This window comes from Rosa rugosa, chromosome 3 (assembly GCF_958449725.1).
Source record: "Rosa rugosa chromosome 3, drRosRugo1.1, whole genome shotgun sequence".
NCBI classification, from domain to species: Eukaryota; Viridiplantae; Streptophyta; class Magnoliopsida; order Rosales; family Rosaceae; genus Rosa; species Rosa rugosa.
The window spans coordinates 35,929,219-35,941,116 of NC_084822.1; the positions used below are offsets into that span (position 1 = coordinate 35,929,219).

At 42.4% G+C, this 11,898-nt stretch overlaps 1 protein-coding gene across 1 annotated transcript; it reads right to left on the reverse strand.

Moving 5' to 3' along the window:
• Positions 1-888: 888 nt before the first annotated feature.
• On the reverse strand, positions 889-3,360 carry LOC133737654 (serine/arginine-rich splicing factor SC35-like). The gene is made up of 6 exons (XM_062165170.1): positions 3,356-3,360; positions 3,175-3,252; positions 2,847-3,004; positions 2,695-2,761; positions 2,508-2,579; positions 889-1,440 (listed from the first exon to the last, which is right to left on the reverse strand). Exons 1-6 carry the CDS (start codon positions 3,358-3,360, stop codon positions 1,065-1,067), a joined length of 756 nt encoding a protein of 251 aa, XP_062021154.1. The 3' UTR covers positions 889-1,064.
• Positions 3,361-11,898: the final 8,538 nt, after the last annotated feature.

Sequence of the window (11,898 nt, forward strand, 5' to 3'; positions counted from 1 at the left end):
AGAAATGCATTTCATAATCATCCAAAAATTGGGGTTTTCCATTAATTTTCTTTCCAAATTCATGATTGAACATATGTCACAAAAGAAAACCCCAAAACCTACAAAGGATAGCCTAGAAGGCTAGAAACATATGAGCAACAATCTACAAAATTTCTACACCAAACTTTGCTTCAAAGCAAAAACTAGCCTTGCTCAAAATTCATCTTGGTAGTCAAGTGCAAGAGAAATATGTATTAAGCTAAAGGTTCACATGAAGTGAAGTTAACAGCGGTAACCAGACCAATGTGACTAGCTAGATCACCTTATCAGGCTTGCCCATCCATTTCACTTCACACCCTAGCTATTCATATTTGGCAGCCAAATATTTCACAACTTGTAATCCAAGGCCCTGCAAGAGAATGACAAAGTCAGTTTCACAGTGCAACATAAACCTAATGACAGTGATTTCTGGTATTACTAAACTCAACAAAAAGAAATACCGACATGACTGAGCTTAAAAGGTACTAAAAAGACAGTGAATCTCAATACACATAATTCACATCGGAATACCAAGTAAGAATAAGCATGACCACTTTACCTTATCACTATCATCTCTCATCACATTAGTGGTCAAAGCCATCAACTTTTCTTGCTACGCTCTGGCATTTCTACCAAGCTAATCTGCATGCACAAAACCCAAGAGAACCAAATGCAAATGCAAATGCACATCAATATTCAAATCAGTATTATGCAAAGATAGTCTCGATAATACTCAAACAGTTCTAAATTTGCACAGAAAATACTGAAAAATTTCACTCCAATTAAGATGCATGATGCCTCACCCCTCCTTGTCCACCCCTCGCTACAAGGATTTCATCACCTGGCTGGGCTAGATCAGGCAACAGCGTCCCTCATTTCTGCTTCACAACAGTACCTAACACAAGCACAGATTCATATATAAGCCAAATGCACATTAATCACATTCACCATCCTATCAACATAGTTCCACTAATTACTAATGACACTACAGAACATATCAACTCCGAATAAAACCAAAATTCTTCGATAAACAAAGTTTCCGAATTCTATTCTTCTACAAACCTACAGGCACAGGAATGCGCAGAGTTGGGGTAGTAACTCCATCTCTCAATTGGGAGGTCAAAACTCCCATAGCAGCCACATTTCCGCCGCGCTTCGCATTGTACCTCCCTTTCTTGTGAAACTCCAACAATAGGACCGGCTCCGACTACCTTGGGGAGAGGCAGGATTCTGTACCTTCCATAGGACCGGCTCCGACTACGCAGCTCATCATCACATTTGCTCCTTTTACGATTATTGCGGCTTCTGCTTCTGTAGCGATGCTTTCTTTCACTCCTATGGTGCCTATCACGGTCATATATGTCCCTACTTCGACTGCGACTTCTCCGTTTGTAATCCCTATCCGTGTATTCATCTCGATACCTAAAAAGTAAAGAATCAGATGCTGCACACTAGTTTCTACAAATACTCTATCGCAGATAATCATCAATATTTGGAAAATGCCATGTTACTGCTACAGCCCTACATGTTTTCACCAGGCACAGCAGATACTACAAAGACAGTAGCGATAGCAATGAAACTACATCTAATTCATATCATCTTAACAAGTACAAGGAAACCTGGGAACCATTGAGTATTATAAAAATAATAATAATAATAATAAAAATAAAAAACTCAATCCTGAAAAAACTCCAAGCAAAGACAGCTGTCCAGTTGAATAGTCGAAAGAAGGAAACCAAAAACAGACATCATTGACATCATGCAGCATAAACATGAAAGTTGAGCTCCTCATCCAGCCATTCAAAGAATGTAAAAATAAAAAATATGTTTGGGATCCGAGGAAGTAGGCATTCCAACTACTGGAAAAAAAAAAAAAAAAAAAGACCAACTGAGCCCTGCTAAAGAGGCTTTTGATCCTCTTCCTTATGCTGGGGCACCCTAACAACAAGACAACAATAATTCATGCAACCAACACTAAAAAAAAGATATGAGGACCCAAGATATTGGTATAAGACCCTTGAAAAAAAACAAAATTACATAATCCTCCCAAACAAAAAGATAAGGATTAAACAAAAAAAAACAAAAACAAAAAAAACACAAATTTGATAATCTAAGCTGCTAGACCCTATGCTGTAGGTAAGCCACAACCATCAAACTACTACATATGTACATCCACAACCATCAAGTAGTAACAAAGTAACTGGTCCTCGATCAATTCTGCACTAACATATAACTTTATTAGAAGGTAACTCCAAGTGGAAGTGTAGTAATGCTAAAGAACCAGCAACTACAAATCAGATCACAAAGTCTGATACTTTCCTTTTTTTTTTTTTTTTTTTTTTTTAATTTATCAAATAAGATCAGCAATCCCAACCTACTACAGAAAACAACAATGTGTTTTCATTCTTTAGCATTCTTCAGCATGTTTACACAATGACAGAGTACACCATTTTATGTTCACCCAAATTCAGCCCAAGAAAGAACCTCACCTTGGACGAGAGCTACGGCTTCTTGACCTGCTTTTCAACTTGGAGGAAGATTCACTTATCTTTCCCTTGTGACTAGAGCTTGGAAACAGAACACAAACACTTCAAATTAATAAAAACAGCAACAATCCCAACCAAAATCGACACGAAACCCAGCACAAATTATCATAAAAGATATAGCAAAACTTACATCCTTTCAGCATTTGGACCATACTTAGAAAACTGAACCATAATCTCTCTCCCATCCACAACTCTCCCTGAAACCAAAAACCCCCAATTCATCAAAATCACAAAACCTTATCTTCTTCCACCCAAACCTTTCAAGATCAGTAACCATCTCACCGTAGAGCTTATCCACGGCCTTGGCCGCCTCATCCTGATACTTATACCACACAAAAGAGAAGCCGCGTGAATCGCCGGTCCTCTGATCTCGGGGGATAAACACGTCGACGACCTTCCCGTACTTATCAAACAGCGGGAAGAGATCGTCGGCGGTGGTTCTTGCAAAAGCCACAAAGAAAAATTAGGTCATTGGAAAAAAATTAGGGTTCTGAGAAAAAGGAGTGGAATTTTCTCAAACCCGTAACCCGCCCGTGACCGCACTTCAAAGAGCTAAATTAGATAGGATACAGCAAGATAAGATCAATAAATTGAACTAATAATCTGATACAAGCAAAACCCATCAAGAGAAAGAATCAAAATTTCCCTCGAAATAGTTGAAAGAATCCAATTAGATAAAGGACCAGATCTGTGACCCAATAACATGTAATCAAAAGCAGCAAACTTTACAGAAGAGCAAAGGAAGCAAAGGCAAAGAGATCGCAAAGCAGATGCAGAGAAAGAAAGGGTACCTCATAAACCTAGTCGAAGAGGGATCGGAGAGTCGGAGGCGGTGAGGAAGGCTTGGCGCGTTTCAAAACCCCTTTTTTGATAAGAGAGAGAGAGAGAGAGAGAGAGAGAGAGAGAGAGAGAGAGAAGAAAAGAGAGGGAAAAGAGGAATAAGGGATGTTGTGGTACGACCTCAGAAAAGAGCAGAAGCATAACGATGGAGGAGGCAAGAGTGATGACGCCGCCGGGGAGGGTACCGCTGTAGAAATCTTTGTTGATTTTGGGGTTTGGTCCGTAGCTTGTTCATAATATTCTCCATAGTTCATAGAGAGAGAAAGTGAGAGTCGGGGGCGGGGAGGGGGGAGGGGGAGAGAGGGAGGGAGAGAGATAGGGTTTGGGAGTGAGAGTTTTGGGGTCGGGCGCAATTTTTTTTCTAAGTGTGAAAGTTTTGAGTTTTAGTCCCTGCTTCTTCAATTCATTTAAAAGACTTAGCGCTTTTTGCAAAACTACGTTCCCGCAAATTTTCGAACAAAACTTTTAACACCGGTCATTTTAAGAACTGATGTTAATGATATACATTTAAATCGGTATTTTCGTAAAACGATGTTAGATTACTTTTTTACATCGTGTGCAAGTCTGACCGATTTATAACATGCGATGTCTATTAACATAATTCTAGTAGTGATCGCGCCCTGGGCGAAAAATATATATACATCAATAAAATGAAATGAAAAAAAGAAGTCTTCAATAATTGAAATCTCTAAAGAGAAGTCAAACATCAGTCTACTAAACTTTGAATGTAAATAACTTGAGCATAGAACAATAAAACGTGGAATCAACTTTGCTCCTTCTTGTTTTTCCTTTTCTGCTCGAGATCGACTTGGAACTCCAACTTCCAATTGCACCTAATATTGAAAATTGAAAACGAATTAGCAATCAACAGAACCCATAAATCAAGTAACCCAAAATCAAAATGGAAAAACACCTAATACGTATTTTGATTTGTACCTCAACCTACATTGATGGAAACCCGAAGAATTCGTATGAACACCGTAGAAGAACATAAGCATAGAGAGGAGAAAGAGTGGTGATGATAAATGATGAGAAGAAATTGAAGGATTGAACAACCATTGAAACCAATTTAAAGAGAATTTGCTTGATTTCAAGGTTTGGGAGAGAGTAAGACACGCTGGAAAAGGGTGGGTCTATTCAGACCTCCCAATTTACTATTTGGACCTCTCTTGCCACTGAACTTCCTGATTTACCCCTATTTTTATCTATTTACACCTCTGTTATATATGCAATGTTCCAATAATAAAAGAAAGAAAAAAAATTTTGCACTTCCAAACTCCACTAATTCCTTCCATTTTTGCTGCTTGAAATCAATAGTAATCTGCAAAGTAAGGCCTAGAATCCCATTTCTTGACTAAGAAGCATCTCTTTGCAACCTTCTGTTGACATCAACAACTTATTTATAATACGTATTCACCATACTTAAAACCAAGACCTTATGAATTCCTGCAAAGGAGTACATACATCTGTTTGGCTCCAGTTTTGTTGCAGCTGGTCAACAGTCTCTTTTCTGTGTTGGCGTGCCAGCACCGTTAGGGTGGGGTCGTCGGGGGTGTCTCTTGACCTGACTTCTTTTCAGCGACTGTAGACGAGGAGAGCACCAACCTTGTTGTGGGGATCTTCTGTGCCTCGTGGTGAAGACTTTTGCCAATTTTCTTGAAAATCACAATCGATACTCGATGTTGTAGATCGAGCAGAGTGAGAACCACTGTGAGGTAGAGAGAACTTGCTAAAGCGTGACTTTAGTTTGGCTGGTTTGTGAGGGCGTTACCCTTGCTTGGCTGGTTTCCGTAACCGTAGTGGTGGCGATACTACAGTCGGTTCCTTGGAGACTAGGACCGAAGCACTTTGACAGAGGGTTTGGTGGCACTGAAAGTCGGCTTCTGAGAAGACTAGGACTGGAGTGTGATCACCGGTAAGAGAAAGAGAAGGAGAGGAGTTGCTCTTAGAGAGGTGTTGCTCTAGAGAGACTTAGATCATCTTAGAGATGTATTGATGAATGAATTGGTGAATTGTTCCTTGTTATAGCCTCTATATATAGGCTACAAAGCAACACTATTTGGCCTTAAACAAATCATGATGGGTTAGGTTTGAGCACTTAAACACTAATGAAATGTTAGGTTTGAATACTTAAACACTTAATGGAATTTGTTAGGTTTAAGTCATTTTTTGCTCCCTTATCCCTTCTGTCATATCTCTACCAAGAATCCAGAATGGGCCTTCGACTTCTTCATATGAAATGATCCATCATGAGTGTAGATCATGATGTCCAAATTTCAGAGCTTAAATCCATGTCGTTGGGCCGGAAACGCTGCTGGACTCCTTACAGGTCCAGTTTTGCTTCTGCAGAAAATTAGACTGATTATTTGAAGGCTTTCCACTCAAAACGAGCTCTGGCACTCTTCATAAAAAATGATCCTTGGGATGTCTAGATTTAATCTGCAAAGTTTTAGCTCATTTGGATTTCATTTGGTTAGTCTGCCACCCCTCCTTCCTTGTTTAGCTCGGTTTCTCCTAGCCGAAGTAGGAAAATGTGCTAAAGTTGACTTTTCATTTCCATGCTTCCATCATTTTCTTTTCTGGCAACTCGCATAATCTTTCATAGTAGGCTTTATTTAGCCTCTAGATAATATATTTCGAACTTGTCGACAATATATAACTTGAGCCACTGACATTGGCTCAATTTCTTCAAGACACGCTTTGTCAGGCCAAAATGCTCATTTTGGGTCCAAACATTGCCTCCCCAGACCTCGAAGTCAAAGGTCTTCGTCTTGACTGAAGAGGTCTTGAATTAGCACTGCTCTTATAATGTCATTGCTCCAAAGCCACTTGTATTGGCTTGACTGATATTACTTGACTGATTCCATATAGGCCTCTAAATAGGCCATAAAGCTTGAATGCCACAATCTAAATTGCCTTTGTCATGAACTGACGCTTTCTTTGCCAACTTTATTGCCCCCCCCCCCCCATGTATCTGATGTCTGGTATGTAGTGAATTGGCGAAACTTGGCAAGTTGTAGGAGATCAAAACTTTAGCGTGCCCCCTATGCGAAGGAGACTGCTTTTGATCGCGAATGAGGATCCTTCTCTTCCTTAGTGGTAGCTTCGCCATGTGTATAGCAACAAGTATCTTCCTTGTTCGCTGGCTTTCTGTTGATTTTCTCAAATGTAGGTGTTGGAGCCTGCTTCGCTGGCTAGATCAAGTTTGATCAAGGTCTACAGTACTTGGCGAAATAAGATGCAGAATAGCAAACTGTTTGCTGTCATTTAATCCTTCGCGAGTCTTATGCTGAAGAGGATGATTAAATCATGGCTATCGTCATCATGACATGTGACCAAGTGAAACCACCATATTTGCTGCACCTTTAGCATCTAAAACCGCATCGGTTTTAATCATGTTTTTTTTTTTATTATTAACATCAGGCCACTATGCTGGCCCTGCGGTGGTAGGGAAAGGTGTAATGGCATCTCTTACTGTCGCCTCAGATGCGATTCTCACGATGGAATAATGATTCATTAATTATCAACTAGAGCCACCCACTGGCTCAGCTAATAAATTAATCACAGAAGCAAAAATATCTGAGCTATAAATCAAGGTGTAATGGAGAAGTGTTCCTTGCAACCTAGAAATGGCATCCAAGAAACCATTCGTTATCGATCAGGCAGATGAAATCACTGAGAAAGCCGCATTCACCTGGCGGACTATCATGAGTGTTCGATGTAGAAGTCAGACCGGAGAGGAGAGAAGTCGACTGATGGGCTTTGGTGGAGATGATAGTCAAGCAAGTTTGGGTCCCACACCTCGCGATCGTTTGCCAGATGATGCTATGGCCTATTATGGGCTTCCCATCCGCCGTCCCATAGCGGCTCTTTAGTAGGTGCCCGATGATTTTAGTAGTTGGGGACCAAGGAGGAAAGTGGGCTTCTGGCTTACCATCGCTCCCAAGGAAAATGTTTGGTATCAGGAGGTCCGAGCGAGAGATTTAGCTCGATGGGATGCTGTGGGTATCACCCAAACCATTGATCTATTCTTCTGTCTTCCTCATAATACTAGCCCTGCACCACTAGCCGCCGCTCTTTGCTTCTGGAACACCTCCAGCAATACTTTCGATTTCCGGTTTGGGCAGATGAGCATAACTCTGCTGGATGTTCTTATCATCACGGGGTTGCCCATTGACTTTGACCCCTATGTGCATGGTCAGTTTGATGGCATTCAATTTCCTTTGAGAATGGATATGGCTGGTCGGGGGCATCACAGCAGATCCTACCCATTCTGGCGTGATTATTACTGCACCCAGCGTGACTTTACAGGAGGTATCGCATTCCTGGAATTCTGGCTTTGCAAATTTATCTTTTGCACTTCTTCCAACAAACCTACTGGGCCCTGGAATCCTCTGGCCACTGCTCTCTACAATGGTATTTGTGTTGGCCTTGGGCAACCCGTATTGGGTGCGTTATATCGCTCCCTTTATAGAGCCGTAATGCGCCCCTTCAATACCGACATTAGTGGCCCTTTCTGGATCCTTGCCTTTTGGTTGCAGATTTATTTCCCTCGCTTCCATCGCGGTGATATTCCAAAGGAACCTCCAGTCGATTCCCTTTTGGGGAACTAGCTTTGCCGCAACGTAAGGTATCGAGCCCCACCCTACTCCGAGTGTTTTATTTACTCGTACTTGCTGGGAGAGATGCCGGACCCAAAAATAGTCCTTTCTAGGCGATTCCCTCCTCCCCTTGATGATGGCTTTCTGCCCAGTAGACGGGATCATAGCGAAAGAGCCCTTCTGGCATTTCGTCGCGCCATCTCCTGCTTGGATATTCGTCTTGCCACCGACCGCGTAAGTTATGAGCTCTATGCCCCTAACCACTTTGCTCGCCAATTTGGGTTAGCCCAGTTGGTATCCTGGCCTCTGGTTGATTCTGCCAATTACTACACCTCTTGGTGGAGATTAGCCCCGCCTGGATCTACCCCCTTTCAGAATCAGTTTACTTTGATGGTGATTCCTCCTTGGGTCAGAGTGTTGTACCCCCTCAACGATGTCGACAATGATTATGATGATTGGTGGAAAGAAGTGTCCGTGAACTGTTGGGACCTGCCACATGACGAACTCTTCGTCCTGATCTTTCGTGGCATGAGTAGTCCTGGTCCGGAGGACCGCGAGATTCTTGAGCGCTTCTCAAACCCTGCAGCACAACCCCCGCGACCTATTCTATCTTCTCGCTCATTGCGTCCAGGGATACAAATCCACGAGCCTAGGGCAACAGTAAGTTTTTGTCTTTCTTCACCATTCCTTTTCCTTGTCTTGATTTTTTCACTCTTATTCCTGATTGTGTTTTGCAGCAAACTACCCGGAGCAAGACAGCCTCAATTCAGGCCGGGAAACAAAAGGTAATAACAGAGGAGACTCTTGAGGGAGAGTCTTCTCATGATGAAGTTCCCGCTGAGGTAATTTGGTTAAGAACGATCCCAAATTTGTATATTTGGTGCTTCCCTCCTTTTTGAGTTGTGATTCTTTTCTCGTACAGGCCACTGCTGTCTTCGTTTGCAAACGCGATCGAGTTCAATTCATCAAATAGAGTTTTGAAGATGACAAACCTCTGGGAATGCGATTGATAAACTCCGGCCCCGTCTTATCCTAATTAAATTTTAGAATCTGGGCATGCAAGATCTTTCCTATATATCTTTTGACAGGTCCGTCAGAGGACCACTGATCCCTCTTGCCTGAGCGAGGTTGGATCCTCAGCCGCTGCAGAAGAGCCAACTCTCTCGCTAGTTCAAGCATCAACTAACCCCGTGGCACCTCTTCCATCTCCCACATCTACAGAGCATCTGCAAGGTCCTACCATTCTAATAACGATCTTCGATGACGACTCCTCGGAGCATGAAAGCGTGGAAAGCCACTCTGAGGCTTCTGCCGCTTATGAGGAACAGATGACGATAGAGATTCTCGCGGCACTAGAGGTCCAAGAGGTGAATGAGGCGAGGTCTCGTCCTCTTGGTGACCACGTACCAGATATTGCCCCGACAGCTCGAGAGGTAAGCCTCTGTTGGCCAATGCTTTCCATTTCCCTTTAGATCCAACCCCGCTCTCTGACATTTCTGAACCTGATCAGGATTCTGTTTGTGCCGAGGAGGTGGCTGCAAACGCTGAGGGTCCTATCGGCGGGACAGTCGCCCCAGAGATGGAAAATGATACTGACGGTGGTGGTGCCCCCCAAGTCTCGCGAACAAGTGAGACAACCGTCGAAGTTGAGGGCTCTTGTTGGATCATAATTCATATACATATTTGTCCCCTAAAACATGGAAATTACTTGTTCTAAAGTCCAAATTTAATGTTGACTAATCCAATTTCATTATTTTCCTAATCTTGTACTTTTGCTTAACCTTTGCGTTTATTTATATATATTAATTATGTTTTCCTTATCATGCTAGGAAATGATGGAGAAGAATGGAAATGCACTAAAAAGTCAACCTTAGAATATTTTCTTACTCAGGCTAGGAGAAAGTGAGCTAGACAAGGAAGAAGGAGCGTACGCCTGACTAAATGAACTCAAAATGAGCTGAAACTCTTCATATCTGTTCTAGACATCCTAAGAAACATTTCGTATGAAGAGTGCAAGAGCCAGATAGAAGTAGAAGGCTTTCAAACAATCAGTCCAATTTTCTGCAGAAGCAAAACTGGAAAACTGGACCTGTAAGGAGTCCAGTAGCGTTTCCGGCCCAACTACTATTTCAAAAATTCTGAAATTCTAACAGGATAATCTACACTCATAGAGGAACATTTGATATGAAGAAATCGGAGGCCCATGATGAAGTCTTTATGGAAAAATAATTGAAGGAATAAAGGGGTAGAAAGTGACCTAAAAAAACAGCTCAACATATTCCTACCCACATGAAGAAAGCTAGATGCTTTTCTCTTTTTCCTTGGATATATTTTTCTACTCCATCCTCTTTAATATATCATCATCACTTCCATATTTCTGCACCTTCATGCTTTGCTTTCATTTCATCATTACTCCTTCTTTTTCATATTTTACAAACCAATTCCATACTCAACTTTCATTAATTTTAGGGCTAATTACTGTTTAGTACCCTGTGGTATGGGTCGAACATCAATTCAGTCCCTCGACTTTCAATTTCATCAAAAACACCCCTACACTATCATTTCTCGTCCAATAGGTCCATTCCGTCAATTTCAGCCGTTTAGCTGATGACGTGGCATTCCAAGTCAGCACAGGTGGGGCCCACACGGAAGTGAAATTCCCAAATTGACCCTGGCCAACCAAATATGAAAAAATCCAAAATAAATTCCAATCTTTGAGATTGGGGAGACTCGAACCCACACCAACACTTACACAAATGAAATGCCCAACCACCAGACCACTTGCATTGTATTGCAATATTACAAACAAAAATAATATATGTGTAATAGTTTAAAAACTCTCCTTCTCCACCCACCTCTCTCCTCCTCTCCTCTTCTTCTTCCTCTGTGCATTCCCAGTTTGCCCTTGGTAAATGAAGGAAAGGTCAGTGGTAAATGAAGAATCTCTCTTCTCTCTTCTTCCCCGAACCCCCAAAAAACTCCCGATTTTCCGGCTCGATTTTCCCGGCAAAAATAGACAGCCACAGCAGCTCCGTCGCTCGACCTGTCGGACCGGACCAGCTTCCGGGTCGAAGGAAATGACGGCGAGTTCGAACGGATTTGCGCCGAGCTGGGCTTCTCCGGCCCAGACAACTTGGCGATACCCGAGGCGGCCTGGGAGTCCCGGAAGATGCGGTCCACCAACTCCGATGTTCTCCCCCTGTCAAAACTGTACGTGATGGATAGTCCGAGACCCGACCCGAAGGACGAATCGGAGTATGAGGATGATGCCGTGGGTAGCGAGGCCGGTTTGGGCTGTAGGCGGAGGCGGAGGTGAGCAGCAGTGCGCTGGGATTGCTTCCTTAGGCAGTGAGGCCGGTCTAGGCTGTAGTCCGGCAAACTGTGAATGCACAGAGGAAGAAGAAGAGGAGAGGAGGAGAGAGGTGGGTGGAGAAGGAGAGTTTTTAAACTATTATACATATATTATTTTTGTTTGTAATATTGCAATACAATGCAAGTGGTCTGGTGGTTGGGCATTTCATTTGCGTAAGTGTTGGTGTGGGTTCGAGTCTCCCCAATCTCAAAGATTGGAATTTATTTTGGATTTTTTCATATTTGGTTGGCCAGGATCAATTTGGGAATTTCACTTCCGTGTGGGCCCCACCTGTGCTGACTTGGAATGCCACGTCATCAGCTAAACGGCTGAAATTGACGGAATGGACCTATTGGACGAGAAATGATAGTGTAGGGGTGTTTTTGATGAAATTGAAAGTCGAGGGACTGAATTGATGTTCGACCCATACCACAGGGTACTAAACAGTAATTAGCCCTTATTTTTATTTCACTCATCATTTCACTCTTCTTTTTCTTCCCTATATAAACACCTTCTCTTCTCACTCTCAACATAAACCATT